Below are 20,678 nucleotides of genomic sequence, written 5' to 3'. Positions count from 1 at the left end.
TTTTGCCTTCTTTATTTTATTTTATTTATCTATTGAATTCATATGGCCACCCATCTCACAAAAAGGACTCTGGATGGCATGCAGCAAAAATACATAAAACAATAAACATACCAAACACAGTCACATTGCAAAATATTTTTTTGCTTGTGGGAATGAAAAATATTTTCTCCTGCTCAGGTTATAAGTGACTCCAAGCTCATTTTCTTTCCTATTAATCATTAAAATTGCATTTTTTCCCATTTCATACAAAAACTCTACAAGGGGTTTCTACTCAGCAATAAATGTAGTATTATCTTTTGAAATATCAGTCTCTCCCTCCCTCTCCCACCTTTCCTCTCTCTCCCCACATTTATAGGGTTAAAAGTCATATATAAATAATAGAATAGAATTTTTATTGGCCAAGTGTGATTGGACACGCAAGGAATTTGTCTTGGTGCATATGCTCTCAGCGTACATAAAATAAAATATACATTTGTCAAGAATCATGTGGTACAACACTTAATGATTGTCATAGGGGTCAAATAAGCAATGAAGAAGCAATATTAATAAAAATCTTAGGATACAAGCAACAAGTTACAGTCATACAGTCAACATGGGAGGAAATGGGTGATAGGAATGATGAGAAAAACTAGTAGAATAGAAGTGCAGATTTAGTAGAAAGTCTGACAGTGTTGAGGGAATTATTTGTTTAGTAGAGTGATGGCGTTCGGAAAAACCCCCCAAATAATAATAAATAATATTTGAGATTTGAGGATTGTAGCTTGTATTTAAGAGAAGAATCTTCGTATCCCATCCCTGTATCAACAAACACACTATAAACAATACAGTAGAATCTCTGATCACAAATGCTTCTGACCATGACCAAATTGGGTTCCAACCAAAAAATACACACTTTTGACCATGCCAATTTTTTTGTAAGCAGCAAATTTCCAAAATTAGGTTCAGGTCATGACCAAAGTTATGGAATGAATTATAGTTGTGACCAGAGGTTCTACTGTATGCTCTCTCCTTGAGGTACATTAAATGGAGCAATAAAAATTATGCTGATTTGACAAAACCATGGGGGTACAGTGGTTAGAATGCAGTATTGCAAGCTAACTCTGCCAAAAAGCAGGAGTTCAAGCCTGACCGCTGGCTCAAGGTTTACTCAGGCATCCACCCTTCCAAAGTCAGTAAAATGAGGACCCAGATTGTTGGAGGCTGACTCTGTAAAACTGCTTAGAGAAGGCTGTCAAAGCACTATGAAGTGGTATATAAAGTGTTCGGAAACTTCAGATCGTGCAGAATGCAGCTGCGAGAGCAGTCATGGGCTTCTCTAAGTATGCCCATGTTACACCAACACTCCGCAGTCTGCATTGGTTGCCAATCAGTTTCCGGTCACAATTCAAAGTGTTGGTTATGACCTATAAAGCCCTTCATGGCACCGGGCCAGATTATCTCCGGGACCGCCTTCTGCCGCACGAATCCCAGTGACCAGTTAGGTCCCACAGACTGGGCCTTCTCCGGGTCCTGTCAACTAAACAATGTCGTTTGGCGGGACCCAGGGGAAGAGCCTTCTCTGTGGCAGCCCCGGCCCTCTGGAACCAACTCCCCCCAGAGATTAGAATAGCCCCCACCATTCTTGCCTTTCGTAAGCTTCTTAAAACCTACCTCTGTCGTCTGGCATGGGGGAACTGAGATTTTCTTTCCCCTTAGGCTTTTACAATTTATGTATGGTATGTTTGTATGTATGATTGGTTTTAAAATAAGGGTTTTTAGCTGTTTTAGTATTGGATTGTCGCATGTTGTTTTTACCACTGTTGTTAGCCGCCCCGAGTCTGCGGAGAGGGGCGGCATACAAATCTAATGAATGAATGAATAAATAAATAAATAAATAAATAAGCCGGTGCTATTACTATTGACTCTCTACAGCAGTGGTGCGTTCCACTTTCTCTATCGGTTTGCATTGCAACGAAAGTTGAAGCGGAGAAATGACCCTCTGCGCATCTGCAGAAGCTTCTGCGCATGTGCAGAGGGTTCTTTGCCAGCTGCGGCAACCAAAGAACCGGTTCGGGGCATGGACCGCCGGCCATCACTGCTGGTTGGGTAAGCAGCTGCAAATTTCTGCCACCAGTATAAGTGAATCAATCTGAAGCGATAGCAACCGGCCACTGCTTTACAGCAGTGTTTCTCAAATTTGGCAACTTTAACATATGTGGACCTCAACTTTCAGAATTCTCCAACTGCTCTAGAATATCTCAAATAAGTAAGAATTATTATTCAAAGTGGGGATATCTTTTATATCTCAAAGGAATTTGCTCAACTGTGCAAACCTCCTAATTTGTACTATTTCTAAATACTGTATTACCAATTAAGTTTTATCGAAAGGAATTACGTGTTTTTGTTGCTTCAGGTGTTGCAAAATGATGTCTTAGCTCACCAGTCTACTGTGGAAACAGTTAAAAAAGCGGGGAATGATCTTATTCAATCAAGTGCTGTGGAAGAGGCTAGTAATCTGCAAAGCAAACTTGAGCTTCTGAATCAACGTTGGCAAAATGTCTTGGAAAAAACAGAAAAAAGGAAGCAGCAGCTGGACAGTGCTTTGATCCAGGTATGTATGAGAAGCATAAAAGACCATCCAGGTGGATTGAGTTAAAATTGGGCCTATTTAAACCAAAAGTAGGCACTTTAAAATTCTCCTTACACTTTGCTATCTCTGCAATAGAAAAACATTGGAACATAGGTTTTTTTATAAATTATTAATAGCTTGAAATACCTAATTAGAAGTCTTAAATTGGATAGGTTGTTGTTCTGTGTGAATTTTTAGCTCCCAAGTGGAAATTCCCAGTCATAAATTGGGATTTGAACTGTAAATCCATGATCAGCAGTACATTTTATATCATTGGTATAAAGTTACTTAGTTTTTTTCCTTTTTTGTCTTCTCGCTCAACAGCATTTCACTGTAGGTATCATTTTTATTTTAATCTTTTGTTTTGTTTTAAAATTAAATTTAACAGTTTTGTTTTGTTTAGGGAATTCTTAATTTAGCAGCGTTTTCCTTTTAGGTTTGTAGGCTTTTACTGTGTTCCACTTTTGCAATGTCTTAGCTGATGCAGCAAGCCTGTGTAATCAAATATACCCTGAAGTGTTATGATGACATTTTGTTTAGGCCCAAGGTTTCCATGGTGATGTTGAAGATTTACAGCAATGGCTGACAGAAACTGAGCGTCACCTTTTGGCATCAAAGCCTGTTGGTGGCTTACCAGAGACTGCAAGAGAGCAGCTTAATACTCATATGGTAAGGATCTTACTAGTGCAGAGGCCCCAAATTTGGAAACTAACGCTTTGTGGCTGTTTGGAATGAAAAATTTGCAAATTCTGCACAAGAAAATAACCCTAAAGGCATTAATTTTGTAAATTACCTTAGGTGAACAATCCTCACATTAGTTTACAGACAAAAACAATTTTAAGGAAATATGGGAACTCTGGTTAACTGCTATAAAGCTGTATATGTAATTTATATTCTTCTACTTGTCCTAATACCAAACTGTTAATTTCCTCCAAGTTCTCCAAATAGAGAACTTACTATTATGTGTCTTAATCCCTCAACTTTATTGTCCATTTATTATTTCTTGATTTCATCCAACTCCAGTTGCCAGTGTTTAAAGACAGAATCTATTTTTTCCCCTGTGTCCAGACAGTACAGTTGTATTACTTTATTTTCAGTGAGTTGAAGGCTCATTAAAATATGCCTATCTCCAGGACTTGGGATATAACATACCCAGGTCCAATTTTACTTGCATATTCATAACTTATAGTTAGTGGTTTGGTAAGCATTGCCAAAATTCCAGTCTGGGTCTGAAATGCAAAGATGTGATTGAGAATGCCTGTCTCTTGGATAGGGTGTTTTTTTTTTTAATGGCTTTTTATGCATCTGAGTAATAGATCAGATTTTCCTGGATTATTTTTCAGTTGCAGAAATATCCCAATAGTGCTTTTAAAAGAGGCAATAGGACTTTCTGGTTTTTCTTTGAAGACATTTCACTTCATGTCCAAGAAGCTTCTTCAGCTCTGAAGTTGCTGAAATGATTTGTTAAAGTAAAAGGCATTTTTATTCTAGAAAAAAAAATACACACTAAATAATAGAGTTTTTTTCTGAATTTGGAATATGCCTTTTTGGTTATGGATTGAAGACTCTGCAGATGAAATTGTCTTTGGGTTCATATGATCCCAGAATTCTGCAAGGCCAGTTGTGCAAAATAACCTTGAAGATTACTTAATAGATCATGTTAAAATATTTGCTCAAATATTTATTCAAAGCACACAACAAATAGAATGCCTATAAAGATTTAGGGAACTCATACATTTGACTAACTTTTTTTAATGGTTGTCTCATTTTGACTAAAGAATGCATACAATTCTGTATGCAGCTATGGGCACATTCGTAGTGACATCTGGTGAACATTTCACATTATCCACAATGCTATTTCTTAACTCGCTCAACCTTCCCCCCACAAAACTAGAGCCCATAATCCCTTCAACTGCTTTAGAGGTTAATAGTTTAGAATCAACATTGTTTGTAAATGATGTGGCCTTTTTTCTCTTTCTGTCTAGGAACTTTGTGCTGCCTTTGAAGCTAAGGAGGAAAAATACAGATGTCTGATGCAGAAGGGCGTACAGATGCTTGCAAGATGCCCCGAGTCTATGGAAACTAATGTGGAGCAGGATATAAATAATCTTAAAGAAAAATGGGAATCAGTAAAGACCAAACTTAACGAAAGAAAAGTATGTTATAAAATGATTATGAGAAATTTGTCTGCGCATTTAGGAAGCTTAATGTTAGATTATTTTCCATGTAGGAGGGTTGTGATGTTCTTTAGCAAGAGTTAATGGAACCTTTTAAGGAGCGTGCAGAACGTTTGACTTATCAAGGACATGTACAGAGGAAAGTGTGGGATTCTAGCAGATATCCAGGAGATATGAGTAATTATTCAGTCAGACAAGACAGATACATTAAAGTGTATAAAATAGCACAACACAATAATAATATTACAAGTCTGTCTTTATCTTACATATCAGGCCTACATTACAGTTTGCAAATACATCTAAACTATTACAGAGCTTGCTACATCATTCTCAGTGAATCAGGCGAAAACAGAGAGCAGAGAGAGAATCATGCTCCCTCTTATGGCAACCTGCAACACTACCTCTTAAAGCTATGCTACCTCGATACAAATAAACATTCATTGTTAGTTTGTTTATATATTGCAAACCCAACTGTCTTGTACATAGTACTAACAACTAGTGTTGGGCGAACCCAACGAAGTTCGGGTTCGGCGAACTTACCCGAACTTGGCGGCAGAGTTTGGGTAAGTTCGCCGAACCCGAACAGCAGCAGCGCCGCTGCGGCGTCCTTTTCCCTAAAAATAAACAAGGAGGTGGGGAATCCCACGATGGTATTCCGGGGGCGGGGCTTTGACGTCACGGAGACTCCTTCCTGGCCGGCCGAAACGGGGAGTTGAGGAGGAAATAAAGCCATGGGCCAGGAAGGAGTCTCTGTGATGTCAAAGCCCCGCCCCCGGAATACCATCGTGGGATTCCCCACCTCCTTTTGCTTGCAGCACCGCTGCGGCATCCTTTTCCGTAAAAATAAAAGGAAGCAAAAGAAGGTGGGGAATCACACGATGGGATTCCAGGGGCGGGGCTTTGACATCACAGAGACTCCTTCCGGGCCCGTGGCTTTATTTCCTCCTCAACTCCCCATTTCGGCCGGCCAGGAGTTCGGGTTTGGGTTCAGCATGCTGAACACTGCAAAGTTCGGCACAAACCCGAACTTTGCAAGTTTGATTTGCCCAACAGTACTAACAACCATGTAATCCAGTGATGGTGAACCTTTTCCCCCTCAGGTGCCGAAAGCGCATGTGCACACATTATCACACCTGCGCTAGTGCCTAAACCCATAATTCAATGCCTGGAGAGGGCAAAACTTGCCTCCCATGTCCCCCTGGAGGCCCTCTGGAGGCCAGAAACAGCCCATTTTTCAACTTCTGGTGGGCCCAGTAGGCCTGTTTTTCACCCTCCCCAGGCTCCAGAGGCTTCCCTGGAGCCTGAAGAGTATCCCCCGGAGGCCCTCCGGAAGCCGAAAATGCTCTCCCAGAGCTTCCATGCGAGCCAAAAATCAGCTGGCCGGTGTGAACATGCGTGCTGGAGCTGAGCTAGGGCAAAGGCTCACGTGCTGGCAGATATGGCTCTGCGTACCCCCTGTGGCACCTGTGCCATAGTTTCGCCATCACTGATGTAATCTGTGTAGTAAATAATGCCAAACATCCATTCCCATTAGAAAAAACTATCAGTAAACTGTTAGGAGTAGACCAGTGTCTGTAAAACAAAAATGTCTCCTTAGAGTATATAGATTACAGGCTTGAGAAATAAGCAGTCCCCTAATGCATCATTTTGCCATTAGGAAATATACATTATTCTTTAAAGCATTGTTGACATTTTGAATATAACAGTTCTTCAGAGCATTAAGTGAAGAGACTGTGTTGTGTCTAGGGAGTCAGGAGCAACTTACTGATAAACATTTGCTTTCATAGAAGTAAACATGATTTTTAAAGTTAAACAATTTAATCTGATTTGGACTATACATTTTATCTGGAAGCCATAGAAATACAAATATAAAAAGCAGAAGTGAATGAATGAATAAACAAAGATATTTGGAGAGGAGAAGAGCTTTTGAGTTTTGTTTAGTTTTTTTGTTTTGGTCATATACATGTGATCCTCGATTTATGACTACAGTTGATCCCAAACTTTCTGTTGTTGAGGGAAACAGTTGCTAAGTGAGCTTTGACCCATTTTACGACCATTCTTGCTTTCTTTAAGTGAATCACTGCAGTTATTAAGTTAGTAACATGATTTGCTTATCATAAAGTCACATAAGTTGACCACAGGGACCCCAAGACACCACAGTTGTTATACATACAAACCTAATTGCAACCGGATTTTAATCACATTACCATGAGTATGCTGTTATAGTCATGTGTGAAAAATGGTAATAAGTCATTTTTTTCAGTGCCTTTGTAACTTTGAATGGCTACTAAACAAATGGTTGTAAGTTGAGGACTAGTGTTGTAGAAATTAATAGATTAACTCAGTATGCTACTTTTAATTATAAACACTTAGTCAGGTCTGGAAGATCCCTTTTTCACTTCCTTCCATGTGCTGTCACTTATGACATAGGCAAGCCTTACTTCACAAAGTGCTTTTAAGATACTTTGGGATTAGATTTCCCAAAATTTGGAGCTACAGTGATCCCTCGATTAGCACGGTCTCGATTAGTGCGAAACGCTACAACACGGTTTTTCAAAAAATATTAATTAAAAAATACTCCACGGTTTTTTTTGCTATACCACGGTTTTTCCCACCCGATGACGTCATACGTCATCACCAAGAGTCACTTCTCTGTCTCTTTCTCTTTCATTCCTGTCATTCTCTGCTTCAATCATTTTCTTATTTCTCTTTTTTTCTCCACTTTTTTCTATCATTTCTCTCTCTCTTTCTCTCCCTGTTGCCGGCGTGGTATATGAGAGAGAAAGAGAGAGGCAGAGGTCGGGCGCATTACCGGGAGGTGGAGGCGGCGTGGGGACGCTGGGTGCCGGGGACACCGAGGAGGGGGTGGGCGTGGCCTCTCAGCTGCAGAGCCGAACAAGGGCGGAGGCAATGGCGGAGTCCGGCGCTGGGGCCATGCAGGGCCGCTCATCCAGGGGGGCGTGGACTGGCAAGTCGCCCTCCTTTCTCTCTCTTTCTCTCTCTTATACCACACCGGTAACAGGGAGAGAAAGAGAGAGAGCGGAGGGCACCTTGCCGGTCCACGCCCCCCTAGATGAGCGGCTCCGCATGGCCCCAGCGCCGCCCAGGCAAAGGGGAAACCCCAAGATCGCTTGCCGCTTGCCGTATTGCAGCGAAGGAGGCGAAGCAAGGCTCCAAGCTGCAATATGGCAAGTGGCAAGCGGCAAGCGATCTTGGGGTTTCCCCTTTGCCTGGGCGGCGGGAAGACCAAGGGAAGGTTCCTTCAGCCGCCCAACACCTGATCCGCTCCGCAGCGCGGCAGCAGCGAGGAGCCGAAGATGGGGTTTCCCCTTTGCCTGGGCAACGGGGAAACCCCATCTTCGGCTCCTCGCTGCTTCCACGCTGCAGAGCAGATCAGCTGTTGGGCGGCCGAAGGAACCTTCCCTTGGTCTTCCCCGCTGCCCACACGCAAACTCCACCATCTGCGCATGTGCGGCCATGAAAAAAATGGCGCGCATGCGCAGATGGTGTTTTTTACTTCCGCACCACTATAACACGGAAATCGATTAGCGCGGGAGGTCTTGGAACGTAACCCCCGCGCTAATCGAGGGATCACTGTATTGTGATTATAGGCAGATTTGGTTTATGAATACAAGGAGCCACAATTTATTTGGAGGGCAAGATATCATTGAAACATTTTTAAAGATAAGCTACACTGGTTCACAAGTTCTTCTGTCATTTTTGACACATGTTAAATTATGTTAACTTCACCCAATGGTTTTCAGAGCCATTCTTGACATCCTTCATAGAGTACTGAGCACAAGGTCCCTCTTTGTAGAAGTAAGATCAAAACTAGAAAGTATGCGTGTTTCCGAATATCTGTCTAAATGCTTCTTGGTCTTAATGTAACGGTGATACTGTTTTTTATTTTAAGAAGTCAGTAGCATGTCACTGAGATGCTTTCTTTTTTGCTCAGCCCCCATATTTTCCCCATCTCCTAGACCGCCTTCTGCCCCACGAATCCCAGCGACTGGTTAGGTCCCACAGAGTTGGCCTTCTCCGGGTCCCGTCGACTGAACAATGTCATTTGGCGGGACCCAGGAGAAGAGCCTTCTCTGTGGCAGCCCCAACCCTCTGGAACCAGCTCCCCCCAGATATCAGAGTTGCCCCCACCCTCCTTGCCTTTCGCAAGCTCCTTAAAACCCACCTCTGTCATCAGGCATGGGGGAATTGAAATTTTCCCCTTTCCCCTAGGCTTATAGAATTTATACATGGTACGCTTGTTTGTATGATTGGTCTCTTAAATTGGTTTTTTTTTTAGATTACTTTTTAATATTAGATTTGTTACATTGTCTTCTTTATTGTTGTTAGCCGCCCCAAGTCTTCGGAGAGGGGCGGCATACAAATCTAATAAATAAATAAATAAATAAAATAAAAAAATCTTAACTATTGCGTTGCAATATTTTTATCTACATACTGTTTTAGAACAAAATGCATGTTAGCATTAGCTTAGAAGAATTATTAAGGGGGAAAGCCAACAGCAATGGGCCTCCTCCAAATTATATTCAACAACATGATATTATTGTTGTTATTATTATTATTATTATTATTATTATTATTATTATTATTATTATTATTATTAATTAGATTTGTATGCTGCCCCTCTCTGTAGACTCGGGGCGGCTCACAACAGTGATAAAAACAATACATGGTAACAAATCTAATAATTAAAATCTAAAATAACAGTTTTACATTACAAAGTCTAAAAAAACCCAAAACCCAGTAGATAAAAATACATACACACGTTCATATCATGCACAGATTTACTATTCTGTAAAGTATCCACTATGGTTAATTATGTTGTTCTTGCAGATCAAGCTGGAAGAAGCTCTCAGTTTGGCAGTGGAGTTCCACAATTCACTACAGGATTTTATCAACTGGCTTACACAAGCTGAGCAAACTTTGACAATGGCTTCTCGACCAAGTCTTATTTTAGACACTGTCTTATTTCAGATTGATGAACACAAGGTATGAAAGAAAGGAGCAGAATCATAACTTCCCACCCTAGATGCATTGGGATGAGTTGTACATAAAACTAGCTCAGCAACATATAGCTTCTGAAGATTGGTTTAACATCATGCATTTTCTCTGCCAATGTGATAGGCAGCTTTACATTTCTAGATATTGTTCAAATTTCAGTAATTCCCTTTTTTCCTTTGGAAGGTCTTTGCCAATGAAGTAAATGCTCACCGTGACCAGATTATCCAGCTAGACAAAACTGGAACTCATTTGAAGTACTTCAGCCAGAAACAGGATGTGGTCCTCATTAAGAACCTTCTCATTAGTGTCCAGAGCAGGTGGGAAAAAGTAGTTCAGCGTTTAGTAGAAAGGGGAAGAGCCTTGGATGATGCAAGGAAGCGTGCCAAACAGGTAACGTGGCAGTGCGCCATCTCCATTTTAAAGACTGTATTCCAAGTCAACCCACACTTTGCCCCCAGCGTTATGTATGTAAGCTTAATTGACTTTCTCAATTTCTGTGTGTAATCTGAAATGGAGAGGTAAATTGTTGTGCTGAGGTTTTTAATTCTAACTCCACAAGAGCCTGAAAAGGAAGAGGGGGGTGGTAGGGAGAGGAGTGATTCAAGGATTATTTCCTACACACAATGTTAATTCTGCATGGTTCTGATGAATGCATGTAAGGGGACCTAAGACATGGAGGACAGCAACAATCATAAAAAAAATCATTAATGGGTTATTTTTAAAGAAATAAGTAAAAATGTCTTTGTGTAGTGAAATTGATAGTGGTAACTGTTTTCGAGAAATATTAGTAACTGCAGGCAAATGGTGGAGCAATTAGGAAGAAAACATTCCTTAGGTTATGTTGTTGTTTTGTTGTTTTTGCAGATAGGCATATTCCCATTTAATTATGAGTTTCTGCCATCACTTCCCATGTTCTGACCAGAAGTCACATGCACAATTTCTCTAAAATATACTTAATAACTAAAAGCTTCCTTTTCCTTTTCCTCGAAGCCAGTGATGGCAAATCTTTTTCCCTTGGGTGTTGAAAGAGCATGTGTGCATGCTATCGCACATGCGCTGGTGCCCACATCCATAATTCAGTGCCTGGGAGGGTGAAAACAGCTTACCTGGCCCGCCCGAGGCCCTCTGGAGGCTGGAAACAGCCTGTTTCCCATCTTTTAGTGGGCCCAGTAGGCTCGTATTTCTCCCTCCCATTCCTTGGAACTGGGGAAGGGTAAAATGTCCTCCCCCATCCCCCCAAAGCTCTCTGGAATCCAAAAACGCCCTCCAAGAGCCTCTGTACAAGCCAAAAATCAGCTGGCCGGCACACACATGCACGTTGGAGCTGAGCTAGGGCAATGGCTCACGTGCCAGCAGATATGGCTCCATGTGCCACCTGTGGCACCCGTGCCATAGGTTCGCCATCACTGCTCTAAGCCCTAGTTAAGCACTCTGATAAACAGCGGGCTGTCTTTATCGATCTGTTCATATGGTAGCTGAAGAGATACTGCCAGAATTACTTGGTTTAAACAATCGTTTCCAGGTTTCTGATTCTATGACTCATTGTACCGTTGACGTTACCTGACATTATGATCTCACTTCAATGAAATAGTTAGTAGTTGAAAATACTAGATATAGCAAGGTTTATTCATATGCATTAATGCATCACTAAATGCATTAATTATCCCTCGGTGACACTTGCATTGTATCAATCTTACTGGAAGAATTAGAATATGCAAGAACAAATATGTATTGTAAAATAATTTGCAAGTGAAAAAGGCTGTTTGAAAGAAAAACAAGCCATTCCTTTCTAATATATTGTCTTTTTTTAAAATATAGTTTTTATTGATTTTTTAACAATTTTACAAAAAGCAAAAAAACATAAAAGTGTGCCATCACCAAACAAGAAAATAAAATATATTGCCCAGGCCCATTTTTAAGTCGTGATTTTGATTACTTTTCACATTTAATATCTTGAGACTAAATGATTATTAATAATCTGTCACTGGACACAAGCAAACTCTTATTTTTCTGCAGTTCCATGAAGCTTGGATCAAACTTACGGAATGGTTGGATGATTCCGAAAAGACTTTAGATGCAGAATTGGAAATTGCAAATGATCCAGACAAAATTAAGATGCAGCTTGCCCAGCATAAAGTGAGTTACTAATAATGGAATGTAGAGCATGCCTGATCTGTTGGCAAAGCATCATGAGGTAATGAGCATGAGGAGAGCAATTCATTGTTGACCCAGTTGGAATATTTGCTCCTATCAAATTCAGACATTGGCTGCTTTCCATCTTATAAAAGAATAAAAATTGGAAGGCTTCTCTGTAGAAAGCTCTATTTTTGTGGAAGGGACCCATATGTGACCAATGAGTTACCTGATCTGAACTCAATACTATCTATCTATGTATCTATCTATGTATCTATCTACCGTGTTTCCCCGAAAGTAAGACAGTGTCTTACTTTCTTTTTACCCCCAAAAGCCCCACTACGTCTTACTTTCGGGGTATGTCTTACATTGGAAAAAAATTGAAAGGGTCGCATTCCCGAAGGCATCTCCCCAGAGTCCAGAAGGGCAGCCGCGGGACAGGAGTCTCGTGAGCCCTTTTCCAAGTTTAACCTCAGGGCTCCAAGCGGCGTGCATGCGTGGAGCCACAGACGCATGTCGGGGAAGTGTGTGTCTGGAGGGGAGGAGCCGCTCTGCGCAGTTGGGCAGCCCCACCTGCCTGCCGGAAAGGAGGCGGGCGAAGGAGGGCGCAGCTCCGGCCGCTCGCCTCGGAGCTGGTCGGCCTCGCTGGCTGCTTGTAGCCGAGCCTCGGCAGGACTCGGTTGCTGGGACGAGCGCCTTCGCTGCAAGCCGCCGCCCGCTCGGCTCGCTTCGGACCAGCGCCATCCTTCGCTTTGCCAAGCCGGGGAAGAGGCGGTGGCGCCGCGGCGAGGCGAAGGTGAGGGGCACGCGGGGAGCTTGGAAGCGACGTCATCGGGCTCCCCCCCCCGGCAATACCCCGAAAGTAAGACATATGTCTTACTTTCAGGGTACGGCTTATATTCGCCGACCCCCCTGAAATCCCCGATACGTCTTACAATCGGGGGTGTCTTACTATCGGGGAAACAGGGTATGTATCTATCTATGTATGTATGTATCTATCTATCTATCTATCTATCTATCTATCTATCTATCTATCTATCTATCTATCTATCTATCTATCTATCTATTCCGCCCCTCTCCGTAGACTCGGGGCGGCTCACAGCAATAATAAAACAATGTACAACAAATCTAATAATTTAAGAAAAAACACTAAAAACTCCATTATTAAAAACAAACATGCACACAAACATACCATGCATAAACTGTATAGGCCCGGGGGAGATGTTTCAATTCCCACATGCCTGATGGGAGAGGTAGGTTTTAAGGAGTTTACGAAAGGCAAGGAGGGTGGGGGCAGTTTTAATCTCTGGGGGGAGCTGGTTCCAGAGGGTCGGGGCCGCCACAGAGAAGGTATGCAGCCAGCTTAGTTTAACAATAGGATTCATAAGAAGTTAATTTATATTTTTGCTTTTAATTGTTTTAATGTTCAGAATCATTAGGACCCTGCATTTTGAATCAGCCCTGGTTTCCAGAGCTACAGCTGGCTCAAAATGCTATGCAGGTTGTCCTCGAATTACGACCACAATTGAGCCCAATATTTCAGTTGTTAAATGAGACCTTTGTTAAGCAGAAAATAGGCCAGAAAGCAGCCCAGGAAATGGCCTGTTTTGGAACTAGGTTTAGGCTGTTTTGGGCCATTTTTCAGGCTATTTTTGGCCTGAAAAAATGGCCTCAAAACAGTCTGAAAATGGCCCCAAAAAGCCCAGAAAATGACCTGTTTTTTGGCAGTTTTCAGGCTGTCTTCAGGCCGTTTCCACTGCAGTGAAGACCAACTGGCAATAGTCTGGGTGCCCACAGAGAGGGCTCTGCCTGCCACTTCTGGCATGCGTTTCATACGTTTGCCATCACGGGACTCTAACATATTTGGTAGGATCTGAAGTTATCAGCTGAGATCATTTTAAATCAGCCCATAGAAGAGAACTCAAGAGAATGTTAGAATATGTATGTTTTTAGTGGCATAATTAATTTAGTTTTAAAAGATCAACTTCTCACTCCCAGTAGAGGAATAATAATAATAAAGTAGCATCCACAATCCTAGCAAATCTGTTTATCCAATTGTTTGCCTGTGGTCTGTTTATATTACTGTAATCTTCTGTTTCCTTGAAACTGCATTATGATGTAAACCACAAAACCACGGTTTCATTGGTTTTAGAAACTTGCATCAAGGACTTAAAAGCAGGATAAATGTAATACCCAGAATTACTTGGATTTATTCCATGAAGCTTTCCTTAGCCAAAAGTAGAAAGAAACCAAATTTTTAAAAAAGACGTCTGTCTCATATTTGTGCCAAAATAAGGCACATTCGTTGCTTTCTTATCAGTGTCTCCATTGGTATATTTAAATGTAAAATAACAAAGCATTGCTCATGCAGTCCATATTCCAGGATTTTTAAAAAAATGAAATAATATTTAAAAATGCTTTAGCAATTAAAAATATACTTTTGCCTACATGTCTGTGCAACATGTTTTCCTGAAATGTCAAAAAAAAAAAGGAATAGTTTAAAAGTTGCTATTTTTAATTACAATCTGGTCAATAAACAATTCAAAATCATAAAATTGAAATATGAATATAGAGATGGAGATGAAATTCATAGTTTGATTTCTTCTAGAGTATAAAATAAGTCAGATTTATAATTGCACTGGCTAAGATAAGCAATCCAGAGTACAGAGTTAACTGTTATTTTTCTTCTTCTCCATACACACACACACACACACACACACACACACACACACGTTCTAAATGTACTAGGCATTTAGGGGCTCCATGACAAAAGCTTTGATCAAAGACTTGTATCAGATAACTCTTGATATTTACTGCTTAAAAGGCTCTTTGAGGTTTAAAGTGTTGAATGATCAAGAAGAAGCAACAATTGTTAAAATCAAGCACGTGCAATTTAAATATACTTTAATTCACTTTGTCATTGAAGCTGATCTTACAAAAGCGTTAAACTTATAATTTATAATTTAATTTAAATAATGTTTGTTTCTGAAAGCCCACATGAAGAATTTGTTAGTGCTCTCCACTGGTAAATTGTTCACGAGTTCTTTAACCATACGGGGAATGCCTACAATCGTAAGAACTGTTGTGTTATTTTTTTAACAGCAAAAAAATGGAAAGCAATTTGCACCTTCAAAAGTCAACTAAACCAGACAGTGTTTGGTGCTCACACAATTCTGATCCATTTTAAATTTTAAAAAAATAGTAATAGTTTTGTTTAGGTTAATCCCAAATTGATGGGCTGTTACACCATACTGAAGAGTTTGTTCTTCTGCCATTTTTATTAGATTACATCTTTTTATTGCCCAGTTAAATTCAATTGATTTGCTAATGTTTTCAGTTCATTGTTACAAACTAAATGGTTCTGGTTTCTTGCTATCTCAATGACATTTTACAACATTTCTTTCCTAAATACAGCTTGTCTCAAAATTATAGCCATTGTGATCTAACCCAAGTAGCACAAAATAAGTTTTGTCCTATAGTTTACATGCCCTGCTTGTTTCCTGTGACAGTTTGTCCTATTCTTATTTTTTGCACAGGAATTCCAAAAATGTCTTGGAGCCAAACATTCTGTGTATGACACCACAAACAGGAGTGGACGCTCTTTAAAAGAAAAAACCTCCCTCGCTGATGACACCCTGAAATTGGACGATATGTTGAGCGAGCTCAGAGACAAGTGGGATACGGTCTGTGGAAAATCTGTAGAAAGGTAGACCACAAAGCTAGCTATCTATCTATCTATCTATCTATCTATCTATCTATCTATCTATCTATCTATCTATCTATCTATCTATCTATCGGATTTGTATGCCGCCCCTCTCCGTAGACTCGGGGCGGCTAACAACAATAGTACAAAACATCATGTAAATCCAATACTAAAACTAATACTATGCATCCCATTTCAAAGATGGCCCATAAAATACAGTACTAAGTGGAAAGGCCTCTGTTTTCTTTTTAATACCATTGCCTTTTCCTCTTAATTTATTATCAATATCTGACCTTGATTAGTCTAATCTTACCAGAGACTACTCTGAGCATAGGATGGAGTTCTTGGCTGCACATGTGGCCTTTGAAATGTCTAAATAAAACTGTTTAAATCTCAGCCAGCTGTAAGAAAAGGATATGGTTTGTTTTTTATCAGTGTGATGAAATGAGATCTGTTCCTTCTCAACCAATTTCTCTGGAATGACACAGGGATCTGTATCTTAACAAAGGGAAGTAGATGGCTGCAAATTGTGTACCTTTTTCTTCTTTGCACATCTCTTAGGTCTGGGTATGATGATCTTGTTTTCCTAGAGGAATGAATTTTGCCTGATATCTATACTATTCTCTTGGAAACTAATATTGGCAAACATACGTAAACACCAGGATCTCAATGTTGTATTAATCCATCTGAAAACAAGCATTTTGTCAAAGTTGAGGGAAGGTTGGGTTGAGATTGGGGCACAACAAGGGCATGTAGCCTTCTTGAAGATGGATGAGTAGGGGATTGTGTAGCAACTAGGGGCTGGCATACTAACAAAAATGCCATATATTTATTTAGAGAAAGACTTAGGTAGAAGACTGCAGCAACTGCTTTGCAATTTTAAAGTCTGGACTAGTTATTCATCAGTCATTCAAATTGGTTAGCCAATCATCTCACCAGAAGTGAATCCGAAAAACACACAACAAATTCCAGCGACCGGTTAGGTCCCACAGAGTTGGCCTTCTCCGGGTCCCGTCGAGTAAACAATGTCGTCTGGCAGGACCCAGGGGAAGAGCCTTCTCTGTGGTGGCCTTGACCCTCTGGAATCAAGTCCCCCAGAGATTAGGATTGCCCCGACCCTCCTTGCCTTTCGCAAACTCCTTAAAACTCCGAGTCTGCAGAGAGGGGCGGCATATAAATCCAATAAATCTAATCATATAAATCCAATAAATCTAAAACCCACCTCTGCTGTCAGGCATGGGGAAATTGATTCCCCTGGGCTGTTTCCATTTTATGTATGGTTTGTCTGAGATGTATGACTGTTTTTTATATTAAGAGGTTTTAAATTGTTTTTAACTATTGGATTTGTACTGTTTTGTTGTTGTGAGCCGCTCTGAGTCTTCGGAGAGGGGCAGCATACAAATCTAACAAATAATAATAATAATAATAATAATAATAATAATAATAATAATAATTTCATAGAAACCACAAATTAAAAAATGTTAGATGTACAAAAATATAGAAATCTAAATAAATTGTATGAAAAAATCAAATATATAAACTTCTAGGGAAAGAGGGAATAAAAATGGCCACCTCAGCAGCAGAGCCATCTAAACAAATATCCAGTTCTCTAGGAGTTCCTGGCCTGATAAACATAACCGGGGCCTGAGGGGCTTCTGGAATGTGAAAAGGGATGTTTTCAGGACGAAGCATGCTCCATAAGGTGGGCATTATTACCACCATTATGGTGTTTATAGAGTGGAAAAAGGCCCATGGGATTGGGTGGTGTAAAAGTCAAAAAAGACGAATTAAATTAAATGAAAATCCAGTTGGTTTACATAGGAAGGCAAAGTACAGTTGAATTTTTTCAATGCTTTTACTGCATGTCCATTGGAACTTGAAGGAAAGCAACACATACAGTAGATACTTTCCTGTATACCAGGGGTAGGCAAAGGTGGCTCTTCTAAGACATGTGGACTTCAACTCCCAGAATTCCTGAGCTAGCATGATTAGCTCAGGAATTCTGGGAGTTGAAGTCCACAAGTCATAGAAGAGCCAAAGTTTGCCTACTCCTGCCCTATACTACCACTGCAACAAAGGAGCAGTTTTAGTTGGCTATGGCTACTGATAACATTTTTTTAACCTTTTTATGTTTTCTTCCATTTTATTAAAACAAATCAATTTTGGTTCTTTCCTTTATTTATATAGCACTTTTTCTAATGAATGCACACAAAATGGCTTATTTAAGTACAGTTATACCTCGTCTTACAAACGCCTTGTCATACAAACTTTTCGAGATACAAACTTCCGTATTTTTGCCTCTTCTTACAAACTATTTTCACCTTACAAACTCACTGCCGCCGCTGGGATGCCCCGCCTCCAGACTTCCGTTGCCAGCGAAGCACCCGTTCTCCCCTGCACTGTTCGGAGAGTCCAATGTGGGTTGTTCTTCAGCCTCATTGGCAGGGACTGAGTTAAAAATTAACATAATTATGTCCCGCCCCCCTCTACCTCCTCAAGTTCAGTCTTAAAAACTCAGTCATAGTGTAGGGACTATGAGTTTTCTTCTCACAGTATGTGAGATTTATAGGATGTTTACTAACAATAATTTTTTCTCCTTTTTTCCCCTTTCTCTATAGGAGGAAGACCTGGATCTCGAGAACCACTGCCCTCCGGGGTATTGTTCTCCGTCTCTTCAATCCCTGAGAGGCCACTGCTCTCCGGAGTATTGCCTTGCTGAAAGGGATCGCTGGATTGGGGTCCCTGACGCCCGCGATCAGACCCCCCCCCCACCACTCTTCCAGCGCAACGAGTCTCCGAGTATCGGTTCTTACCGATCAGAGGAGCAATCAGTACACAGAATTTCCCCATGGGGGGAAATCAGCTGTAAGGCGATCCCAGCAGCTCCCAGACAGCGTTCCTGCCGATCGGCAATGGAAAAAGAAAAAAAGATCAGCTGTTCGGAGGCCCTTTGCAGCCACCTTGTTCCCGATCGCTCAGAGGAGCAGAGATCGAAGGAATTGAAGGGGGGGGTGCAGAAGGTGATTGCCGAGCTGCCCGAAGTTGCGCCCGCCATTTTGGCGCAGGGCCAAAGCCTCTGAGTCCCCCTCCGGCCGTTTCAAAAGCAGAGCTTTTCCCGCCTGATGTCACGGCCGCCATCTTGTTTGCTAAGGGGTCAGAGTGACTAGGCTCTTTTCAGCCTATCCCAGGGCCGCCATCTTGCTTCAGGGCGTTGCCAGGACAACGAAGCTATTATGGGCTTCTACCTAGTATCCAGCCAATCACGAGCAGGAAAAACAGATGACATGTTATTTAGGGGACACCAGCTTCCCTAGTCCACCATTTTACTTGCTTTTAAGCAGTAACCTCGTGTTTTTGGCTCGGTGTTGTTACAAACATGTCTCAATCCAGTCCCAGCGCTCCTGTGCCCTCCTCCTCCAAGAATAAAAGTAAGGACAAGGGGCCCAGCTCAAAATCTAAGGGGAAAAGCTCTCAGTCCTCCAATGCACTAAAGGAGGCTGAGAAGAAAATAAAGGCCCTCGAGGCCCAGCTGGACAAAGCAAAACCAAGACAAGGGCCTAGCCCCTCAGCCATGGTTATTCCACCCGTTTATCAAAGCCCGCTGGGTCCTCCTCCCCTGTCATCGGCCACCTTCGAGGGGCCTCCCTTTCAAAGCGCTGGGGGTCTTTCACCAGACCGCCCATTAAGTGCCCCCCCACCATCTGAGGGATTTCAGAGATCAGAATGGAGCAGGCCTGCCTCTCAACCTCCAGCAGCTACAGCCACATTCACGCCCACAGCAGCAGGGCTCAGGGGCTCTACAGATAACTGGCAAGCCATGTCTCCCTCGGTACAAGACATGATTGCTTCAGCTTATGCACAGGGCATAGCAATTGGGGCCCAACAACAACATCAATCCCCACTGCCACCTCGCCCCAGCAGGCAGGATATCTGGTCAGCTCCTGCACCTGCACCTTCCCTGCATGACTCTTTTCAGGAGGAGCAAGAGTTCAGAGAGGCCTTTTCAGACCCAGAGAATGAGCTGTCGGGGGATGAAGCCACCTTACCAGAACAGCCTGTATTAGCAGGCTTATTCAAGGCACCCCTTTTCAGGGTTCTCCTAAACAAGGCCAGAACCACACTAACTTTGACCAGTGCCCAAAAGACGGCTGACCAGGATGTGGGCACATTACCCGCTTCCAGACTCATTAATGAGCCTCAAAGGGACTCAGAAACTATCCCTGCAGTGCCCATATTTGCAGAAAACATAAAGAGGCCCTGGCAGCAACCAGCAGCAGCTCTGGGTCCCTCAGCTCTGGACAAGAAGCTTTACTCCTTCGATCCAGAAATAGAGGATTTGCTCCAATACCCGGCTGTGGATACCCCGGTTACCTCACTAATTTCCAATGCCCTGGTTCCATCGGAGATGGCGGATGGTTTGCGGCCCGATGATAGGAAGGCCGAGAACCTGATCCGGAGAATGCACCAGCTATGTGCCTGGTCCTTGAGAGCTGCTATGGCAGCCTCCTTCTTCAACCGGGCCTCAATCCTTTGGCTTCGAGACATCCTCCCCAGGTTGGGCCCGGAGGACGCTCGCCTTCGCCAAGACATTAATAAATTGATCGCCTCCACGGAGTTCTCCGCCGATGCCACCTTGGCTGCTTCTAGGTTTTCATCCAGGGCGATGGCTACCAACCTTTCCACTCGACGCCTAATATGGCTCCGCTCTTGGCAAGCAGACGCCAAATCGAAATGGCGTCTTGCAACCGCGCCCTACCAAGGGACCACACTTTTTGGAGAATCACTAGATAAAGTCTTGATCGAGGATAAAGACAAGAAAAAGGTGCTGCCAAGGTCGGCGAGGAGGCAAGACAGGCGGGCGGCCCCATACTACAGAAGGCAGCCCTTTCGAGCGGACACGGCCGCGCCTGCGGCCTCAAACACCAGGCCATATGGACAGAGCTCCTACACGCAGCCATCCTTCAGGTCCGACAGAACAGGTTATGGAGACAGGAACCGACAGTTCCAACAGCCCCGCAGATCCTTTCGGGGCGGAAAC

At 42.2% G+C, this 20,678-nt stretch overlaps 1 protein-coding gene across 12 annotated transcripts in view; it reads left to right on the top strand.

Moving 5' to 3' along the window:
• Window positions 1-20,678, top strand: part of LOC139156879 (dystonin-like) — a 400,586-nt gene that overhangs the window by 328,717 nt on the left and 51,191 nt on the right. For all 12 annotated transcript variants that reach the window (XM_070733016.1, XM_070733011.1, XM_070733010.1 and 9 more), the window contains 7 exons: window positions 2,393-2,590; window positions 3,149-3,277; window positions 4,594-4,764; window positions 9,637-9,792; window positions 9,988-10,194; window positions 11,821-11,940; window positions 15,474-15,643. In XM_070733016.1, the coding sequence (XP_070589117.1) occupies window positions 2,393-2,590; window positions 3,149-3,277; window positions 4,594-4,764; window positions 9,637-9,792; window positions 9,988-10,194; window positions 11,821-11,940; window positions 15,474-15,643 (1,151 nt within the window). The remainder of the gene's footprint in view (window positions 1-2,392; window positions 2,591-3,148; window positions 3,278-4,593; window positions 4,765-9,636; window positions 9,793-9,987; window positions 10,195-11,820; window positions 11,941-15,473; window positions 15,644-20,678) is intronic.

This window comes from Erythrolamprus reginae, chromosome 1 (assembly GCF_031021105.1).
Source record: "Erythrolamprus reginae isolate rEryReg1 chromosome 1, rEryReg1.hap1, whole genome shotgun sequence".
Lineage (NCBI taxonomy): Eukaryota > Metazoa > Chordata > Lepidosauria > Squamata > Dipsadidae > Erythrolamprus > Erythrolamprus reginae.
This window is presented reverse-complemented; position numbering and strand designations above follow the sequence as displayed.